Source organism: Siphateles boraxobius, unplaced genomic scaffold (assembly GCF_051911475.1).
Source record: "Siphateles boraxobius isolate OS27281-9 unplaced genomic scaffold, OSU_SipBor_1 6, whole genome shotgun sequence".
Lineage (NCBI taxonomy): Eukaryota > Metazoa > Chordata > Actinopteri > Cypriniformes > Leuciscidae > Siphateles > Siphateles boraxobius.
The window spans coordinates 7,810,104-7,832,943 of record NW_027509186.1 but is presented as its reverse complement, the minus strand read 5'-3'; the positions used below and the strand labels follow the sequence as shown (position 1 = coordinate 7,832,943).

General features: G+C 41.6%; 1 protein-coding gene across 2 annotated transcripts in view; it reads right to left on the bottom strand.

The window, feature by feature from the left end:
• Window positions 1-22,840, bottom strand: part of LOC143715802 (cyclin-dependent kinase-like 1) — a 57,060-nt gene that overhangs the window by 10,888 nt on the left and 23,332 nt on the right. For both annotated transcript variants that reach the window (XM_077207580.1, XM_077207581.1), the window contains exons 7-8: window positions 16,742-16,824; window positions 16,611-16,667 (exon numbers count right to left, since the gene is read on the bottom strand). In XM_077207580.1, the coding sequence (XP_077063695.1) occupies window positions 16,611-16,667; window positions 16,742-16,824 (140 nt within the window). The remainder of the gene's footprint in view (window positions 1-16,610; window positions 16,668-16,741; window positions 16,825-22,840) is intronic.

Below are 22,840 nucleotides of genomic sequence, written 5' to 3'. Positions count from 1 at the left end.
TGTGAAAATCTAATTTAGTTTAATATAGTTGATAAAATCTAATTTAGTTTAGTTGAATATTTAGGCAATATACTTTAATAATATTAAAGTATATTACCAGTCCATCATAATAATAAAATAGCTTTAAGAAGTAAAATGGCCAGCAGAGGGAAGTAGAAGACCACTTATTGGCTCACTTTCATTTTAAACAACTTGGTTTCACTAATATCCTGCACTAAGGCAAACCATTTTTTTCATGTTAACTCCATAATGCATGCTTACACACACACACACACACACACACACACACACACACACACACACACACACACACACACACACACACACACAAACACACACACAAACACACACACAAACACACACACACACACACACACACACACACACACACACACACACACACACACACACACACACACACACACACACACACACACACACACACGTGTGGGATATGTTATTTTTGAAATCTCTTTTAATGGTCTATAAGCATTTCACATATTTCTTTTTGATGTAATAATATACAACTAATTTAAAAAAATAGCTTTAAGCATTTGTTTGTTAGCCAATGCTGAAAGCTGATAAAAAGATTAAACATGTCTAATACTGCTGCTCCCTCTAGTGGACAACTTTGGTATTACAGCCTATATAGAGTTGAAATGAATTAATGGAAATTTGGTTTTTCACTTATATCTCGGGAACGAGAAAGTGAAAAAATCTGAAACTCAGAACTTAGATAGTGTCCGAGCAGCCCTGTTGAACGAGACCATCCCGGTGTTGGTGGCCGATCGGGGCCGGGAGTTATGCCCGTTCAAAGGCATATCTTTTGGGGCTTATATCTCGGGAATGCCCAGGGCAAATCACACCAAACTCGAATCGAAGCTAGGTGAGGACGTGCCCTTTCCAACGAGCTATCCCACAAAAATCTAGGTGGTCTAGGTCGGGAGTTACAGCCGTTCAAATTCGGGGGTCTCTCGAATTAGCGATCCGCGGGGGGGCGCTCCCGAGGCCCGCGATGATAGATTTCGATCAAGGCCCAATAGAGGACTTTACCAACCAAATTTGAACGCGCAGGGACTTTCCGTTTTCGAGTTATGAGTGAATTTGTACTGGGAGGGCGTGGCCTAACGTTATACTTTCGTTTTCAGCCTTCCTGTGACAATTGTGAATAATACATGAATTTTAACAAAATTTGATTGTAAATGTTAAAATAATGATTTTATAGAGTCTAAATATGAATTATATATAACAATATTAGGGAGTAGTATGATGAAATGACAGCAGGGGGCAGTAAAATACCATTTATTGGCTGTTATAGCCATCCAAACTGTTAGCTGTTATAACCATCCAACTTACACCCTATTATAGCCATGCAAATGAAGAAGTTATACCTTTTCTGACAATTATTGATCTATTCTAGAGAGTCCAGAGAATTGTACTGCACTGGTTTTAAACAGGCAATTTACCATAGGAAATACATGGTTTTGAAGCTTTTTAACAGTTATAGCGCCAGCTTGAGGCTAGGACCAACGGCCTAGGAGTTATGAGCAATTTAGTACTTTTGGTTGCTGTAGCGCCACCTATGGGCCAATTGGGGTCATACTCGGATAGGTTCTCCCCAAAAGTGTGGCCTACCATCTGGCCGAGTTTCAAGTCTCTAGGCCTTACGGTTTGGGCTGCACGATGCGTTTTAGTTTTTTTTGTTTTTTCAAATAGCAATTACAATAGGTTTTCAGCACTTCGTGCTTGAACACCTAATAATAATGAGACCTTTTTGACAGTTATAGCGCCACCTATGGTCCGATCTCCATGAAACTTTGCATGCTTCTTCACCATGTTCTGACACTTATGCTCATCAATTTTTGTGAAGTTCTGAGTTTTTATTTATGATTTATAGGCTTTTGAGTGTATTTTGCCCCGCCCCTTTTTCTAAATGACCCTGTTACAGCCACCCAATTGCAAAATTTCAACTTTTTTTCGATAATTATTGATCTAGAGAGTCCAGAGAATAGGCCTAGACTGGTTTGGTTCCGATCGGGCGAAAAACCAGGGACTAGTTCGCAAAAGTGGGTTTTGGACAAAATCCGACATAACTTTTTTGTTTTTGCTTAAATCGAAATCGGAGATATACATATTGTCCGTATTAAGCCAAGGATCACAGTGGTGTAAAAAGCTTGAGGCTAGGACCAACGGCCTAGGAGTTATGAGCAATTTAGTACTTTTGGTTGCTGTAGCGCCACCTATGGGCCAATTGGGGTCATACTCTGATAGGTTCTCCCCAAAAGTGTGGCCTACCATCTGGCCGAGTTTCAAGTCTCTAGGCGTTACGGTTTGGGCTGCACGATGCGTTTTAGGTTTTTTTTTTTTTCAAATAGCAATTACAATAGGTTTTCAGCACTTCGTGCTTGAACACCTAATAATAATGAGACCTTTTTGACAGTTATAGCGCCACCTATGGTCCGATCTCCACGAAACTTTGCATGCTTCTTCACCATGTTCTGACACATATGCTCATCAATTTTTGTGAAGTTCTGAGTTTTTATTTATGATTTATAGGCTTTTGAGTGTATTTTGCCCCGCCCCTTTTTCTAAATGACCCTGTTACAGCCACCCAATTGCAAAATTTCAACTTTTTTTCGATAATTATTGATCTAGAGAGTCCAGAGAATAGGCCTAGACTGGTTTGGTTCCGATCGGGCGAAAAACCAGGGACTAGTTCGCAAAAGTGGGTTTTGGACAAAATCCGACATAACTTTTTTGTTTTTGCTTAAATCGAAATCGGAGATATACATATTGTCCATATTAAGCCAAGGATCACAGTGGTGTAAAACGCTTGAGGCTAGGACCAACGGCCTAGGAGTTATGAGCAATTTAGTACTTTTGGTTGCTGTAGCGCCACCTATGGGCCAATTGGGGTCATACTCTGATAGGTTCTCCCCAAAAGTGTGGCCTACCATCTGGCCGAGTTTCAAGTCTCTAGGCCTTACGGTTTGGGCTGCACGATGCGTTTTATTTTTTTTTTTTTTTTCAAATAGCAATTACAATAGGTTTTCAGCACTTCGTGCTTGAACACCTAACAAGAAACATAATACTACAAATTATAAGAATAAAAAATATAATATATGAGAATAAAAGTATCACAGTTGGGTTTAGTCAGAATAGATATTTTCAGATTTACAGATTATGAACATATTTATATTGTTTTGAATATTATAAACAAATAAATCTACATATAAGTATCAGCTGAGTTGTAGGGTATTGCACTAAACAGTGGGAGTATTGCACTTAAGGCATATGCCTTTAGAGGAGTGTTAACTGTTCAGGAGGGAAATGGCCTGTGGGAAGAAACTGTTCCTGTGCGGAGATGTTCTTGTGGCCAGTGATCTGAGTCTCCGTCTTGACGGTAACAGTTCAAACAGGTGGTGTCCAGGGTGAGTGGAGTCTGTGATGATTTTACCTGATCTCTGCCTCATTCTGGAAGAGTACAGGTCTTGGAGGTTTGGCAGGGGGGCACCAATAATCCTCTCCGCAGTCCGGACTGTCCGTTGTAGTCTCCTGATGTCTGATTTGGTAGCTGAACCAAACCAGACAGTGATGGAAGTGCATAAGACAGACTCAATGATGGCTGAGTAGAACTGAATCAGCAGCTCCTGTGGCAAGTTGAACTTCCTCAGCTGGCGAAGTACAGTACAGTCTCTGTTGGGCTTTTTTCACAATGGAGTCAATGTGATTGTCCCACCTCAGGTCCTGAGAGATGGAAGTGCCCAGGAACCTGAATGACTCCACTGCTTCCACGGTGCTGTTCATGATGGTGAGTGGGGGGAGTGCTGGGCTGTTCCTCCTGAAGTCCACGATCATCTCCACTGTTTTGAGCGTGTTCAGCTCAAGGTTGTTATAACTGCACCAGACAGCCAGCTGTTCAACCTCCAGTCTGTAAGCAGACTCGTCACCGTTTCGGATGAGACCGATGACAGTGGTGTTGTCGGCAAATTTCAGGAGCTTGACAGTGGGGTCTTTCGTAGTGCAGTCATTAGTGTACAGGGAGAAGAGCAGTGGGGAGAGAACGCACCCTTGGGAAGCACCAGTGCTGGTGGTGAGAGTCCTGGATGTGTGCTGCCGGTCCGTCAGGAAGCTGGAGATCCACTGACAGATCGAGGATGGTATGGAGAGCTGGGTCAGTTTGGATGTGAGAAGACCAGGCATGATGGTATTGAAGGCCGAACTGAAGTCCTCAAAGAGGATCCTTGCATAAGTCCCTGGTCTGTCGAGATGTTGCAGGATATAATGCAGTCCCATGTTGACTGGATCATCCACAGACCTGTTTGCTCTGTAATAAAACTGAAAGGGATCCAGCAGGGGCCCAGTGATGTCCTTCAGGTGGGCCAACACCAGTCTTTCAAACGACTTCATGACCACAGACGTGAGAGCGACAGGTCTGTAGTCATTAAGTCCAGTGATTTTGGATTTTTTGGGGACAGGAATGATAGTGGAGCATTTGAAGCAGCAGGGAACTTCACACTGCTCTAATGATCTATTGAAGATCTGCGTGAAGACTGGGGCCAGTTGGTCAGCGCAGGCTTTTAAACAAGCAGATGAGATGCCGTCTCGGCCTGAGGCTTTCCTAGTCTTCTGTTTTTTGAAGACTCTGCTCACGTCCTCCACACAGACCTTAAGCTCAGCTTGGATGGCAGGAGGGGGGAGTAATGATGGGCTCCAGACTAACTTTTCCACTGGTTGCACTGGTGCTACCAACTTTCTCAGTTCGTCGCACCAGCATATGATTTGGTCGCACCTTTTTTTTTTTTTTTTTTTTTGCTACATGCCATGGGATTAATCAATGCATGCTAATGAATAGTGGTTTTAATGGACCAAGGCTAGCAAAGGCTTTCTGGGTTGCAGCAGAAATACCTGTAATATATTAATTATCATTGCCAAATTTCAGGATTTTCATGGATTTTGGACAGTAATTTTAATCTGTAATTTTAAGGATTTTACATTTGAATTATATACAATCTATCTATTTACATTTGAATCATATTATATCTATCTATCTATCTATCTATCTATTATCATCTTTCTATCTTTTAAAAATCATTAAACATTCAAATGTATGCATTACATTTTAAAAGATTAGAGTATTATAATAAATTGATACAGATTTTTCGTTATCAAAGTTTATAGTTGTAACAAAAAGCAGAAATCTCACACTCCTTACCTTCTGCATTTTTTAATAATTTCCTTTTCCTCTGTCGAGCGATCATGAGAGTAATCACTCGACAGAGGAAAATATAACCGCTTAAAAGACGTAGGAGGAAGGGGCTCTGTGTTTCGTGAGACCATTTTTATATGCCTTAATTCGGGAATTCGTAATTGGCACGTTTCACCATCAGTGTGCAATGCGCATGACGTCTACGTTCGTCAATAAATAAACTGCACGTGTCTTGCGGAAGAACATTGTAGACGGAACTTCTCTCCGTTAATGTCTATGGCGAGTCACGCAGGCACTGGGCTACGCAGCCGAGACGACCCCGAGATGAAATAGTCCGAATATAAACACTTATTATAGGCGTACCGTAGTGATTCAGAATAAGTCAAAAACACGGTTTGGAAAATGGATTCATGATGTAGCCTACTCGTTCATTTTGAACATAAGTTACGGACTGCAGCAGCTGATACAACGGCGTTCTGTTGCTCAAGCTTCCACTCGCACAAATGCGACCACATAACATTTTAACTCGCACATTCTCAAAAAATGGTTGCATATGTGACCAATTTGGTCGCAGTCTGGAACCCTGTTATGGGAGTGCAGGAGGTGATGGTGAATGTGTGAAGTGCAGGTCACAGCCGGTGTGTGGTGTGAATGAGGGCTTTTCAAACCTGCAATAAAATGAGTTTAAATCATCAGCCAGGTGTTGATTGTCCACAGATCGGGGGGATGGTGACTTGTGATGTTCCTCAGGCCATTCCAGACTGATAATGGGTCGTTGGATGAAAACCGTTTTTTTCAGTTTTTCAGAGTAGCTTCTTTTAGCAACTCTGATCTCCTTTGTCAGTCTGTTTCTGGCCTGGTTATACAAGATTTTATCCCCACTTCTGTAGGCATCCTCTTTGGCATGACGAAGGTGTTTGAGTTTCCAAGTAAACCATGGTTTATCATTAGTAAATGATAAGAATGTCCTGGTAGGAATGCATGTATCCTCACAAAAACTTATATACGATGTAACAGTATCTGTGAGCTCATCCAGATCGTTGGTAGCAGCTTCAAAAACAGTCCAATCAGTGCAATCAAAGCACGCCTGAAGATCCTGCTCTGCTTCATTAGTCCATCTTTTTACAGTCCTTATTACAGGTTTAGCTGATTTCAGTTTCTGCCTGTAGGTCGGTATGAGATGAACCAAACAGTGATCATACAGCCCCAAAGCTGCTCGTGAGACGGAGTGATACGCATTATTGTGGTGTAACAGTGGTCCAGTATATTACTGTCTCTGGTGGGCCATGTAACGTGCTGTCTGTATTTTGGTAGTTCATGGGAAAGATTTGCTTTTTTAAAATCCCCAAGAATGATTAAAAGAGAGTCAGGATACCTTTGTTCTGTTTCAGCTATTTGTTCAGCCAGCTGTTGTAGCGCCACGCTCACGCACGCGTCTGGAGGGATGTATACATTCACGAGAATGAAAGAGGAAAACTCCCGAGGCGAGTAGAAAGGTTTACAGTTTATGAAATGTGCCTCTAAATTAGGAAAGCAAATCTTCTTCAGTGTTGTTACATCTGAACACCAACTTTCATTAATGTAGAAACACAATCCACCACTGGTGTGCGTTTCCTAATGTCCAGTAGTTCGTCTTTGGTGAAACTGATAGGAAAAGAATGACTAAACGAAGAACAAACGAACAAAAACAACACAATAGCTGCAGAGCCCCAAACCGAGGCAGCTGTCTGCGGCGCCATCTTGGATATTTAATAAGGATAAACATAAAAAAAACATAAAAATGTCCCTCCTATTTTTGTTGTTATTTAGGAAAAAAGCATCAAGACCTGATGCGAAGTCATCTGAATCCAGGTCAAGTAGTAGGTGATTTTTATGGGCAGATTTTTTTGGGTTGTATGGATGGCTACATCCATCCATACAACCAACAGGGACAGTGCAGTGGAAGCAGCCGGTGGAATTACCTCTACCATCCACATCCACTCCTCCAGTCCAGTCTTCTAATCCACATCAGGCAACCAGCAAGACCACAAGCACCATCACATTATTTGTCAGCTCTAATCCAACACTTCATGCAGAAATATGCTGGGCAAAAAAAGTTGTAACCAGCCACTATTCCTACATATCATGTGAGAATGCAGCATACATTTTCAGAACCATGTTTCCTGACAGTGACATTGCAAAGCAGTTTACTTGTGGGGAGAGAAATGGCGCTTTTCCACTGCATGGTACGGTACTGTTCAGTTTGGTACGGCACGCTTTGGCGCTTTCCCACTGCATGGTACAGTACGGTACGGCTCGCTTCGGCTCGCTTTAAATGGTACCACCTCTGTTGAGGTTCCAAGCGTACCGTACCGATACTAAAATGTGACGTGAAAACACTGCAGATCACTGATTGGTCAGACAGACAGAATCGTCACTACCAGCGTCATTGTATTTGCGAGACATCAAACCAGCTAGATTTAAATAGCCAGTAAAAGCCACCGCTGTAGCACCTGTTTTAAAACTACTTGCTTGACTTGCTTGAAGAAAAAAACTTCCAAAAAAGAAATGGCTGAATCGTGGTCAGTGGACGAGAAGTGCAGACGTTCCTCTTGTTGGTTGCCGAGTAGCGGATAAACTAACAGTCAGTCATAATCCCACCCACTTTGAAGCGGTACTAACTGCAGTGGAAAAGCAACCGAGCTAAAGCGGACCGAGCCGTGGCGCGCCGAGTCGTACCACGCAGTGGAAGAGCGAAGCGAGCCGAACTGTGCCGCTCCGAGCCGAACCGTACTGAGCTGTACCATGCAGTGGAAAAGTGCCAAAAAGCAGCATACCTCACCACATTTGGGATTGCTCCTCATTTCTCTTCCCTAATGAAGGCCGAAGCCAAGAAATAGTCGAAATATGTTATTCTGTTTGATGAAAGTATAAATAGGGAAATTAATAAAAGCCAGCTTGACATGCACATACGATTTTGGAATGATAACCAAGTAAACTCAAGGTACGTAACATAATTTTTCATGGGTCATCACACTGCAGAAGAAATGCATGAGAAGGTTGAAAAAGTTTGTCCGGATATAGGCTTCCAGAACCTGATTCAGCTGTCGATGGATGGCCCAAATGTGAATTTGAAGCTCTTCTCACTGGCCCAGCAGAACATTGACAAACAAACAGGCAAGAAAATGTTAAATGTTGGAAGTTGTGGATTGCATACACAACTACTCCAGAGCAGCATGTGCATCCACAGACTGGGAGCATTGCCAAACAAACAGGCAAGAAAATGTTAAATGTTGGAAGTTGTGGATTGCATACACAACTCCTTCAGAGCAGGGTGTGCATCCACAGACTGGGAGCTGGGAAATGCTTTGTCAAGCCTTAAATGGCTATTCAAGGATGTTCCAGCTCGTAGGGAGGACTACACAGAAGTCACTGGTTGCACATCCTTCCCTCTTGACTTCTGTAGTCATCGGTGCCTGGAGAATGTGGAGGTGGCTGAGCGTGCCATTCAGATTTGGCCCTCTCTGAAAATGTGCCGCTAAAATGAAAACTGTAACAGAACTACTTACAAAGTCTTTCAAGACGGTTGAGATGATTGTGGAAGATGACCTTTTCCCAGCAAATCTGAACTTCTTTCTAATGGTAGCTAGGGAAATCACACCATTTTTGAAGTTATACCAGACGGACAAACCCATGCTACCGTTTATGTGCGGTGACCTCACAAATATGCTGAGGAGTCTAATGGAGAAGTTTGTCAAGCCCAGTGTCATGAAGGACTCAGTCAACCACATAGATGTCACCAAACTGTAGGGCTGTAATCTCCCAGTCGACTAGTCGATTTATTGGTCGATACGTTCTGGCTCGACTAAAATTCTGATTGTTCGACTTTTTGCCGCGTTAATTTCATTACATTCATTTCATCACTAATTGCTGATGGGGGTGTTTTCAGAGCACCCCTGTTTCACAGGTAACAGTCTGTCTTCAGAATACCCCCGTTTACACTTTTTTGGATTAGCCCAACCGGAGACAGATCGAAGAAAGAACAAGGCATTGGTCTGCATCATCATGGTGGTTTGCTGAATTAAGTGTTTAATTTACTGTCAGAGTAATCTACCATGTCAAAGACATCGGGAGTGTGGCAGCATTTTATGAAAATAGACAATGGAAAAAAAAGTAGAATGCAAAGTTTGCAAACAATAGTTTGCATAACACAGCTCGACATCAAACATGGCATATCACCTAAAATCGGTAAGCTAACTTGTCTGCGTTGGATTGCCCCGTCTGTTTTGAGTAGGCTATAGAGCTGGGCGATTTTCCCCCCTAAAAAAATCGATTTACGATTTGATTCGACCCCCCCCCCCCCCCATTTAAAAAAATGAAGATGGGAATTTTTTTCCCCATCTAATATGTGAACACAATAAAAAAATTATTTTGAACCTGGCTTTATCCAATACTCAGATTTCGTTTTTTTAAATATATGCAAATCAGCGCATATTTAATTAGATAATGCCTCTTTTGCATATTTAAACATTAAATTTTCTCATCTTAATGTAGGTAATCAACTGGCAAAGTTTCATGGTGATATCTGCTTGTTAAAAAATTACCCTATTCACCTGTAGTGTCTCGCCTTAAAACAAAATAACTGCTAACTGTAAATATATTTTAAAAATATATATTTAATGTTTTTAATTAAAGTGCATCAACATAAACAAAATTGCAAAGGCAAACCCTTTCTCTAACTGAAAAGTCACTGTGCAGTGTGCAACAAAGATTGTTAAACATCCAAATTATTTATACTGTATTTGGATTGAGCTAATAAAACAACAAAAAAACCTGAGAAAAAAAAATCTAAACATTTTATTTTTTTTTGAAAATATGAATCGATTTGACCTACCAACTCGATTTTTAAATAAAATAAATTTTTTTCCCAGCCCTAGTAGGATATGAATGAACACATCAGAATTGGCATAAAACATTGAAATATTCCAATTAGTAATACTCGTTTTATAACTGCAGCCGCACCCGCACGCAATGACGGTAGCATCCCCCAGACCACACTGGAAACATTTTATGGTTCACTTTTATTATTGTGACCATTTATTTCTAGTATTATTTATTGGATTTGGGCACTTAATTATTATTATTATTTTTATTTTTTAGAGCCTAATGGGCAATTGCTGTGCCCAACGTTTGTATTTGTTTTGAGCCTATACTTTATTTTTCAGTTATGCACTTTATTTCGTTTCTGCTCTCGTCTTGATCTGGTTTCCTTAATAATTTTTTTCTTTTTATTAAAGTGGACGTGTCTTGTGTGTTTAAGAGTAAAAGCTTTAAATGAATAGTCTATTCTTCTCTCAGCCGCGAAGCTGATCTCCTATGATCAGCCTCGCTCCGTACGAGGACATGCACAGAGCAGAAATGATAGTGTCTGTCAGTTATTATAACATATGACAAAAACAATTGTCTAAATTATGCTGCATATTCTTCAACAGTTCTCATGCTGATATCGCTAGTTGACATAGTACTATTTTCAGAAATCATAGGCTATATTGCGCAAGTGCACATGATGCAATGCTGTCAGAGCCGACAGACTCGAGTGTATCATTTCTGTGCAAAATAATTAGGTCAAAAAACGATTTTATATACTGCAAATACCCTACTAGTTTTATGTTTATTTTTTAATTCATTTAGGCGGACAAGGCTACCAAGTACTGCACAGCTAGTTTTTTTTAACGTTTTAGTCGACTAATTGGTCGAAATTTCAGGATTTAAGTCGACCAAGATTTTCTTTGGTTGATTACAGCACTACCAAACTGAGAATCATATCTGTCACAGAGCGAGCCCTAGAGAAGAACATGAAAAAAAAGTCCTCTGTGAAGATGAGCCTGGAGTTCAGACAGAACAGCAAGCTGTTTTTATTGAAGATGGTGTCCAAACTGTTTGAAAAGGAACCACTTAAATATACACTTGTTAGAGGCCTGTCTGTTCTTGATCCAAGGGTGCTCCTAAAAAGCAGAGTCAAGAGACAAGTGTCCAAAAACTCAGCACTGTTTTACGACTCCTCGTGGAATCTGGCCGCATTGAAGAACAAAGCTGGGATGACATTCTGAGGGAGTTTGGCCACTTTTATGACCACAATCTGATGTGTGCGTCAGATTCCTTCAGGAATTTCAACCCACAGATGGGAAGTTTGGATGAATTCTATCATGAACATGTATCTGATGGTGGAGAACCTGAAAGAGCATTCTCTGATTGCTTAGCGGATCATTCATGACCATGTGAACCATATTGGAGGGCTGCTCAACATAGTCTACACGAAGGAGCTACTCCTCTTTGCAGCTGCTGCCAGACAGAAATATCACAGTTATCTGGATGACCAAAAACATCGAAAACAAGATGAGCAGACTGCTCAGAAGAGGAAGGGAGCAATGGAGGAGATCAAAGCCAAAAAGACGAGGATGGAGAAGGACATAAGGGTCCTCCTGAAATCTGCAGATAGTAATGCAGAGAAAGCTGAATTGGTTGGAAAACTCAGCTTCATCTCGAAATCAAATGGTCTTCGCAGAGCTGCAAAAGAAAAACAAAAAAGTCTGGAGGCTGTAGTAAAACAACTAAACGACAAGCTGAAGGAGCTCAAAGACACTCCTTCATAGGTCCTTAATGTACCATATGGCCTCAACGTACAATGTTCTGTGTTTAGTGCAGTTTTTTTGTTTGTTTTATTCAACAGAGGCCACTTAAGTTGATTTGTTTTGCAGTATTTTGTGTTGTTTGGTGTATTTTTGGTTGTTGTTATTTTTTCAACAGGAGTGGATAAAGTCCATTGAAGTCAACTTTACGTTGATTTGTTTACATTTACACATCTTATTGTGTTAATTATGTTAAATTAAGTTAAATATGCACTTTGAGGTTATAGACCATATACATAAAATGCAACTTTTGGCCTGATCTTTATAAAGCACATGTAGCACTTTTAACCACATATACTTTTTAACTATTTTGTTTTTGTTAATTCTGTGTTGGACAACTCAAGTTGTTTTGATTTGCACAATATTCTTAAAAAAGGTCAATGAGCTGAATCTGATTGACTGTCAACCTCAAAGATGAATGTTTGCATTTTTTATATTTTCAATAAATTAATTGAAAGTGAAGTGAACCTGTCGAGTGATTTTGTTTGGGGTAATTGTTTTTATATTGACTTAAGCAGGTTAGATAGTAGGCAAAGTCTACTTGGACAGTGATACATTTTGAAAAATAATGATTTGTGAAATTTTGTGATTTGCTTGAATATCTGATCCTTCTGCTATTATGAAACACAATTTTGGCTGATAGCATTATCTCTTTTAAAGGGATAGTTCACCCAAAAATGAAAATTCTGTGAGTATTTACTCACCCTCATGTTGTTCCAACCCCGTAAGACCTTCGTTCGTCTTCAGAACACGAATTAAGATATTTTTGATGAAATCTGAGAGCTGGATCACTCCTCCATACTAGTCCATAGGCTTCTTCAGGGGTTGAAACTTGTCAGCCTCGAAAAGTTATTAAAGACATTGTTAAAATAGTCCAAGTGACTACAGTGGCTCAATCTTAAGTTTATCAAGCGACGAGAATACTTTTTGTGCGCAAAAACAAACATAAATAACGACTTTATTTCAACTATGCATTTGCTTCTCTTTGGGCATCTAGTCAGTTAACGTAGTGTGATTGCGTAGTGCTACGTAACACGTAGGTTCACTATTGGCCGAAGCTGGTCATCTGGGTGATGCGTGTGACGTACAACAACAGATCGTACGCTATTACACTAGTAAACTGACTCGAGGCCCAGAGAGAAGGAAATGAATAGTTGAAATAAAGTCGTTATTTTTGGGGGGGTTTTGCGCACAAAAAGTGTTCTCGTCGTTTGATAAACTTAAGATTGAGCCACTGTAGTCACTTGGACTATTTTAACAATGTCTTTAATAACTTTTCGAGGCCGGCAGGTTCAATCCCTGAAGAAGCCTATGGAGGAGTGATCCAGCTCTCAGATTTAATCAAAAATATCTTAATTCGTTTTCCGAAGATGAACGAAGGTCTTACGGGGTTGGAACAATAGTAAATACTGACAGAATTATCATTTTTGGGTGAACTAACCCTTTAATGTGATAAAAACACTAAATAATAATTTTGGCTATGTATTGGTATGTAATTTATGGTGTAATGTGCTGGAAAAAGCTTTAAAATGGACCTTGAAAGTGCTTGAATTTGACCTTGGAAAAGGTGTACAAACCCTGTAATAAACATTTAATTTCACAAACCTTGCAGATTTAATCGAATCCAGCTGTGATATCTTGTGAAGTATGGATTTGTAGCCTGCATAAACGTGTTACTGTGCGTGACAGAAGATCAGCTTCACAGAAGACGCGATCGAAAAACTTTAAATCCTTCATTTTAAAATATGCTGTGCTATATGCAATTGCCCACTTTGTCATATTCATATCGTTTTCACTGTGTGCTGTATGTAAAACTAGCGTTACCTTGTCTTTATTTGAAAAAATATGATTACCAGTGTGCACGAAATTACCAGATTACTGAGTGCCCTGTTAAAGTGTTTACTTCCTTTTTATTCACATATTCATATATTTTTAAACAATTACTTTGTGAAAAATATTGTAATAGGATTGCAGATTCAGGAAGTTACCATCTAAAGTATAAGCATGTTTATTTTAAGGATTTGTTTTCTAATTTATTTCTAATTTCTAAACATTGAATAAAATAAATATAAAGTATATATGTATAAAAATATCGGCTTCATATCGACCATCGGCCACCCTGCTCTCTAAGATATCGGCATCGGCCATCAAAAAAACAATATCGGTCGACCACTAATTTTGGGGATAGTAGATCGAGTTTACATGCTCGAATTCACTCGCAGACCTCCATGTTTCAGGGGCGTGGTCCACAGTTCGGTCTCAAACAACAGCTCTCATGTCCCCAGAGCCAGTCTCTACTGCAAAAAGGCACCGTGGAGAAAGTCCCCAAGGAATGCAGCAATACAGGCTTTTACAGCCGCTACTTCCTCCAAGAAAGATGCCTCAGGCCCATTCAGGCCTCAGGCCCATTCTCGATCAGAGACATCTGAATTGCACCCTTAACGAACGGCCATTCAGAAAGTTAACTTTCAAACAAATCGATTCACAGATTTGCCCCGGGGATTGGTTTATATCAGTGTATCTGAAAGACACTCACTTTCACATCCAGATACACCCCATCACAGATCGTTCTTGAGATTCACATTTGAGAGGGTGGCTTACCAACCGTATACAGTCCTTTCATTCGCACTCTCTCTAGCTCCGCGTACCTTTACTAAGTGTGTAGAAGCGGCTCTTTCCCCTCTGAAACAGATGGGAATCCGCATGCTAAACTACCGTGACGATTGGATACTTTTAGCACAGTCGAGACAGGAGCTATGCGCCCACAGATCCCTGCTCCTCAGCCATATGGAAAACTTGGGTTTCAGGGTCAATTTTGGCAAGAGCTGGCTGCTCCCCAGCCGACGCATCTAGTTCCTGGGGTGGATTTCATCTCAGGAAAATCAGAAGCATGGCAGCCTTATTCAGGGAATGTTCCTTTCTTCCCTTCAAGAGGTTTCAAAGGCTACTGGGCCTCATGACAGCAGCCTCCTCAATAGTCCTGCTGAGCTGGCTCCTCCTGAGCTACTCCAGCTCTGGTTAAAAGGCCGTGTCCTGACTAATGCATGGCGCACGGGCCGACTCACTCTCAGGGTGATTCCCGGCTGTGTCAAGCCCTTGATCCCTTGGACATCTCCTCGTTTCTATCAGGATGGGACGATGCAGGGCTCCAGGAGGAAAGTGGTCATGACAGACCAAGACGGGCTGGGGCGCTCCGTGTGACGGCAGAAAAGCCTTCAAATCATGGGCGATGAAATGATGAGAAAATGGCACATCAACAGTCTGGAAATGATGGTTGTAATTTTGGCCTCGAAAGAGTTCATGACCAAACTCGGGGGCCATCATGTCCTGGTCTGCTCGGACAACAGGACGGTGGTTGCATTCCTAAACCACCAAGGAGGTACAAGGTCTTGCCCACAAGGTCTTGCCCTCTTCACAGATTGGCGAACCGACTCTTATGGGCACGAACATGAACGAACCACCGCTCAGTGAGTCGGACCGCTAGCGTCAGTCGAGCTATTTGGTGATTTGCAGGCTCTATCTGTGGAACCTTCCTGCCTTGATTTCGGCACCAACGACATTACTGGATGAAAAAAGGCTATGTGCCAAAAGTGCTCTTCAGCCTGTTCAGAACGTAGGTGATAGTGCTGTTAGCTCTGCCGCTCGCAGAAAGTGAACAAGCACCGCATCCACTCTGTCCCGCAAGAGCCTTGAGAGTGTATATCGAGCGCTCAGGCCAGTTTCAGCAATCAGAACAGCTGTTTGTTTGCTTCGGAGGCTGCAGCAAAGGACTTCCAGTCTCAAAGCAGACTTTCCAGATGGATTGTGGACGCAATAGCACTGGCTTATAAGTCTGTGGACATGTCATGTCCACTGGTATACAGGTCCCACTCCTCTGTGTGGCGAGGACAACCTCGCCACACAGATATCTGCGATGGAGATTCTGCTGGACCATGCCCAGGAGGAGGCCATACCTCTAGTTGTCCTCGCTGTCCACTTTTATCAGATTTTATAACCTGGACATCCCTGTTCTATAACCTAAAAGCAGACGCAATGCTCGTTCCCATAATCTCAGGGTTTTGAGAGGGGAACTTAGTTAGGATATTATCCTCAATTTACCAAAAATTTTTATTAACTCACTCATGTTATGCATTTACATGTATGTATTCGGTAGATGCTTTTTATAAATGACTTACATTTCATTCACGGTGTACATTTAATCATGTGGCGAGCAGGACGAGGCAGAGGACTGTGAGAGCGGCACTAGGCGTGATTACTGATGAGCGCCACCTGCGCGACGCACCGGTCTCGTATCTCTCACGGAGGAGCGGAAGAATAAAATGAGGAGCGACGACAGTGGAGATGGAGAGAGGCCAGGCCTGGATTTATGTTGTGTTGTTTATGTTTTATTATGTGACAGCAGTCGTCCGTGAGGGGCTGCTGTCTTTTATTTTCGTTTTGTATTTGTTTAATTATTTATTCAAGTTTATTGAATGTTCGCTGGTTCTCGCCTCCTTCTTCGCATAACATCTGAACTGCGTTACAAATCAGTTCATGCATTCCTTGGGAATCAGGCTTCTGATCTAGGTATTGTTAGTGTCAGGCTCTACTGTTTGACTGCATTGTGAAACCAATGCCATTCATGATGTTTACACACCATTTTTGCATTAAGCTGCGACCTTTGGCAGAGGTCAAGAGTGTCACTGTCTGTGGAAAAGGGGTATATGTGACTTATGTCTATACTGACACCTCACCTTCATCACAGTAATAGCATGAGGAGAAACATCATTAAACCTCTTCTCTAGCGGCTCCTACAACAACAACAATATCAAATTTAGTTACCTTCCACAATTATTATTTTTTTAAGTGTAGGTATTTATGTTACCATGGTATCAGGCTCGGGGATGCTGACTCCGCTAAAGAAGACATTGGACCGGAACACCTGTTGATGACGTGGGATCAAGTCACCTATCAGGGGGTTAAAGTATAGATGTTAGGAGCCAGTGCATAACTGGCTTTTTATAGAGATTTAGATTAAAACTTTAGTTATACAATTGATCCCTTGAAAACAGAAAGTCCCACAGGACAGTATTGGAGATTTATCCAGCTATGGAGAAAAGGACCTGGCTGAAACCTGCAGATGCACCCCACACCTACGGTACTCTGATTGGCTCCATCGTCTTTCATAGGCATACATGATAGAAAATGTGTTCATAGTTGGTGTAGAAAGGAGAATATAATTAAAAAAAAAATGGAAAAGCTGTGCGGTTTCACAAAGCCTTCATTAGCCTGTTACTCGCAAACGTCCCTGAAATGATTGTTTTGGTAAATTAAGCTGGTCTTTAGGCTAACACACGAACGACTCCACAACATCTAAAAAAAATGAATTGGTTGATTATCCAAAGCAGCAGGGTCAGGTCTTCAGCAAGAGGAATGAGTTATAAATTAGGCTAAATAATTTATTTATCATTTTATTTCATATCACCATAGTATGAGAAGGGAAAATGAAAAGGATGTATCAGTATCATTATCAGTAAGATGACAAGACATACTTATAGTAACAGGTGTTACACCTTATTTCAGAAAAACAACCTGTTCCTCGTTTCTAAGGGATTGAAATTTGCCAGCCCCGAAAAGTTATTAAAGACATCGTTAAAATAGTCCAAGTGACTACAGTGGCTCAATCTTAAGTTTATCAAACGACGAGAATACTTTTTGTGCGCAAAAACAAACAAAAATAACGACTTTATTTCAACTTCTCGTCCTCCATGCCAATCCGTCTCTACAGCACGACTTCACTATCCAGCTAGAGTCATCCGCAATCACCCCATCAAGATCGGTCAGAAATCTGGGAGTAATATTTGATGACAGGGTTCCAGACTGCGACCAAATTGGTCGCATATGCGACCATTTTTTGAGAATGTGCCAGTTAAAATGTTATGTGGTCGCATTTGTGCGAATGGACGCTTGAGCAACAGAACGCCGTTATATCAGCTGCTGCAGTTGAACTTATGTTCAAAATGAACGAGTAGGCTACATCATGAATCCATTTTCCAAACCGTGTTTTCGACTTATTCTGAATCACTACGGTACCCCTATAATAAGTGTTTATATTCTGACTATTTTATCCTGGGGTCGTCTCGGCTGTGGAGTAGCCCAGTGCCTGCGTGACTCGCCATAGACATTAACGGAGAGAAGTTCCGTCTACAATGTTCTTCCGCAAGACACGTGTGGTTTATTTATTGACGAACGTAGACGTCACGCGCATTGCACACTGATGGTGAAACGCACCAATTACGAATTCACGAAATAAGGCATATAAAAATGATAAAAATGGTCTCACGAAACACAGAGCCCCTTCCTCCTACGTCTTTTCAGCGGTTATATTTTCCTCTGTCGAGCGATTACTCTCATAATCGCTCGACAGAGGAAAAGGAAATTATTATAAAATGCAGAAGGTAAGGGGTGTGAGATTTCTGCTTTTTGTTACAACTATAAACTTTGATAACGAAAAATCTGTATCAGTTTATTATAATACTCTAATCTTTTAAAATGTAATGCATACATTTGAACGTTTAATGATTTTTAAAAGATAGAAAGATGATAATAGACAGATAGATAGATAGATAGATAGAATATGATTCAAATGTAAATAGATAGATTGTATATAATTCAAATGTAAAATGCTTAAAATTACAGATTAAAATTACTGTCCAAAATCCATGAAAATCCTGAAATTTGGCAATTATAATTAATTAATTACAGGTATTTCTATTGCAACCCAGAAAGCCTTTGCTAGCCTTGGTCCATTAAAACCACTATTCATCAGCATGCATTGATTAATCCCATGGCATGTAGCAAAAAATAAATTAAAAAAGGTGCGACCAAATCATATGCTGGTGCGACCAACTGAGAAAGTTGGTAGCACCAGTGCAACCAGTGGAAAAGTTACTCTGGAGCCCTGGATGACCGGCTGTCCTTCACAAGACCACATTACGAAGACAGCTCGATCATGCATGTTTGCAATGCATAACATCAGGAAGATCAGGCCTTTCCTAACTGAGCATGCAACACAACTTCTCATCCAGGCCCTGGTTATTTCTAGGCTTGATTACTGCAATGCTCTTCTGGCTGGACTTCCCATCATGTGTAACTAAACCTCTACAGATGATCCAGAATGCTGCAGCCCGCCTTGTCTTTAAAGAGCCCAAAAGGGCCCACGTCACTCCTCTCCTCATCTCTCTGCACTGGCTACAACTCGCTGCTCGCATCAAATTCAAGGCTTTGACGCTTGCTTACAGATCTACCACAGACTCAGCTCCATCCAACTTTCACTCAATCCTACAAGTCTACACCCCTACCAGACGCCTACGATCGGTCAAGGAGTTACGACTCGTGGTACCATCACAGCAAGGCACTCTCCAGAACATTCTCATTCACGGCTCCATGCTAGTGATCTCCCCCCCCCCCCTCGTCTGTAATGCAGAATCCCTGACAGCATTCAAAAGACAACTGAAAACTCATCTCTTCTGTGAGTACTTAACATAAAATAATAAATAAAATAAAAAACTTTCCTTCTCCTTTAAATCCTCCCTTGTCTGTTTTTTTGCTACTCTGAGTAATGCCTGAACTTTGTATTTTGAGCACTTGCGTTGTTCTTGCCTCTTCACGATGACTCGCTTGCTTTAGTCCTCAGTTGTAAGTCGTTTGGATAAAAGCGTCTGCTAAATGAAAAAAATTAAATGTAAACTATTCATTTCCTTCTCTGTGGGCCTCTAGTCAGTTAACGTAGTGTGATAGCGTAGTGCTACGTCACACGCATAGACAGTAAAAGAAATGGACACAGTGACCCCCTTGATTTCAAAGGAGAAAACTGAAGCCCATTAGAAGCACTCACTTCCTGATGGCTGAGCGACTGCGCAGGCTCAAACTGAGCTTGACGACAGTCTGACAGTTGTAAATCTTCAAGTAGCTGTGCCAAGACAAATCTGAATCACCTAATTCCTCAAAAACGTTGTTGAAATATGTTGTCCCGTTGGTTTTATGGACTCTTTCTATCTATGCAGGCACTATGTGACTGCAGACTTGTCAGATGACAGAGACATCTATAGACAGTGTGGCATGCTCTATGGACAAGCTAACATGCTGATTCGCAGATTTGGAATGTGCTCAATACCTTTCAAAATCAAACTATTTAAGGCGTACTGCACTACCATGTATACTGCACACCTGTGAAGGCGCTACAAAAAGAGTAGTATGAAAAAGCTAACTGTAGCATAAAATGTTGCCTTGCGGATGCTACTGAGGGTCCCACGATGGAGTAGTGTGAGCCAAATGTTTGTAAATGTGGGTTTGCCAAACTGCCCTGCTGTACTGCGAAATCTTATGTACAGGTGCAAGTGCAGGCTTTCGAGCTCGGCCAACAGTATCATCACTGCATTGACCAACCCTGGACTAAGTTCAGTGCGATATTACTCTAGTATCTGGTCTCATTGGCTTATGAGCCTATACAGGTGATAAATGTATTGCTTTTATGTGTGTCTCCATTTGTCTGCAATATGGACCATTATTTACGTGTCTGAAATAAAGAAATAATAGTAATAATATGGGCTTCTCCCTTGCCTCTATGTCCCCCCGATTGCCTCATAGACAGTAAAAGATTGCCTGCAAGCTTCTCCTCCTGTCTATACTGTAATTTCTCTACTGTGCGACAGAGAGTTGCGTGGTTATGATGCAATCGTTAGCCTATTTTTACAACAACGGCTTCTACGGGGCCATAACGTAAAATACAAAGTAATGGAGCCTTTTATACATTGTTGTGTTTCTTTAGAAATAAATAATGGACAAATAAAGTATTTGGACGCCTCAGATGTAAAGTTATTGGCTGTCAAAGTGACGCCAAAATGAATGGGAGTCAATGGAATGCTAACAGCAGGTGAAGTTCTGCTACAATGGCGGCTCCCGCAAGGCTTCAGTTTCTGGCTGATGGATTACCCCCTTGGTCACATGTAGGCTCACTATTGGCCGACGCTGGTCATGTGTGTGATGCCTGTGACGTATAACAACAGAAGCTTACGCTATTACACTAGTGAACTTACTCGAGGCCCACATAGAAGGAAATGAATAGTTGAAATAAAGTCGTTATTTTAGTTTTTTTGCGCACAAAAAGTATTCTCGTTGCTTGATAAACCTAAGATTTTGCTACTGTAGTCACTTGGACTATTTTAACGATGTCTTTAATAACTTTTCGGGGAACAAGTTTCAATCCCTTAGAAGCCTATGGAGGAGTAATCCAGCTCTCATATTTAATCAAAAATATCTTAATTTGTGTTCCGAAGATGAACGAAGGTCTTACAGGGTTGAACAACATGAGGGTGAGTAATTATTGACAGAATTTACATTTTTGGGTAAACTATCCCTTTAAACTTGCAGTAGCTAACAACTCAGTGATTCAATGATACGTATAAAGAGAGTTAACAAAAAACAACTGAAGTTGTCTCAGATTAAGTGTGCTAGACTGAGTTCAAACTATTTAAGCTCTATCTTTTTTATGTGGCATTAGACACCTCTCTTTGTCATGAACCAGGGTTGATCTCTCTCGGTCTCTCTCTCCCTCGCTCCCTACCTCTTTCCCCCTGCTGATCACCACACCTGTTTTCTCTTTAGTCTGATTTTGTCTACTACTTCTAGTTACAGTTCTTCCAGTATCATTGCCAGATTATTGTTGGTTTGTATAAGGCTTGTTCCTATACCAGGGGTAGGCAAGTTCGGTCCTAGAGAGCCGCTGTCCTCCAGAGTTTGGCTCCAACACTGAGAAAAACCTCACCTGCCTATAGCCTTAGTAATCCTGAAGACATTGATTAGCTTGTTCAGGTGTGTTTGATTAGGGTTGGAACTAAATTCTGCAGGACAGTGGCTCTCTAGGACCGAACTTGCCCACCCCTGTCCTATACTATCAGCCGTTACCTTCTACTCAGCTAATCCACTTCTGGAGCCGATTGCACCAACAGGGCTTACGCCTGGTCTTAAGGTAAGTAGGTCTTAACTCAGCATTCTAAGTCCGACCTAATAGTTACGGCCGGTGCACCATCCAGGCTTAAGTCCTCTTCTCGCTAAGACCGGGCGTAAATCTTACGCCTAGTCAGTGCAGGCGTAAAGTCAAAATCTAGGCAAGTTTCTATAGCAACCACTTCATAACTCAGCAGTAAAGACATGGCGCGCCTTATCCACAGACTTTACAATGAGCGGGCTATTAGACGGGAGAGAGTTATTAGGGACAGAAACAATCCATTGGACATTTACAATGATGAGGAGCTGATTGAGAGGTTTCGATTCTGTCGGAGAGATATATATGAACTTGTTGAAGAGCTGTCACCCGACTTACAGTTTGTGTCGAACCACAACGCAGCATTGCCACCGGCATTACAGCTGTTAATAGCGCTACGTTTTTATGCAAATGGTGCGTTTCAAAACACTGTTGGAGACATGATTAATGTCCACAAATCCACCGCATGTCGGGCCATGCGCAGAGTATCACTGGCACTGAGCCGCCGCCTTCCGCGATCTGCTCAACTCCCCACTGATGCTGAGTGTGCGGTGATGAAACACAGATTACGCCGGGCCTCTGGCATTCCTGGTATTGTGGGCTGCATCGATGGGACTCACGTCCGGATCCAGGCACCATCTGAGCATGAGTATCTGTATGTCAACCGCAAGGGATACCATTCAATCAATGTGCAGATTGCGTGTGACGCCAATTATAACATCTTTAATTTGGTGGCGAGATGGCCTGGATCTGCCCATGACGCACGCATCCTCCGGGAGAGTGCGTTATACCAGGATTTCGAGGCTGGAAGAGTATACGGGCTGCTTCTCGGCGACAGTGGATACCCACTGAAACACTGGCTGATGACGCCAATAATTGCTCCGAGGACTGAGCAAGAACGACGGTATAACACCATCCACACCACCACTAGGTCACTCG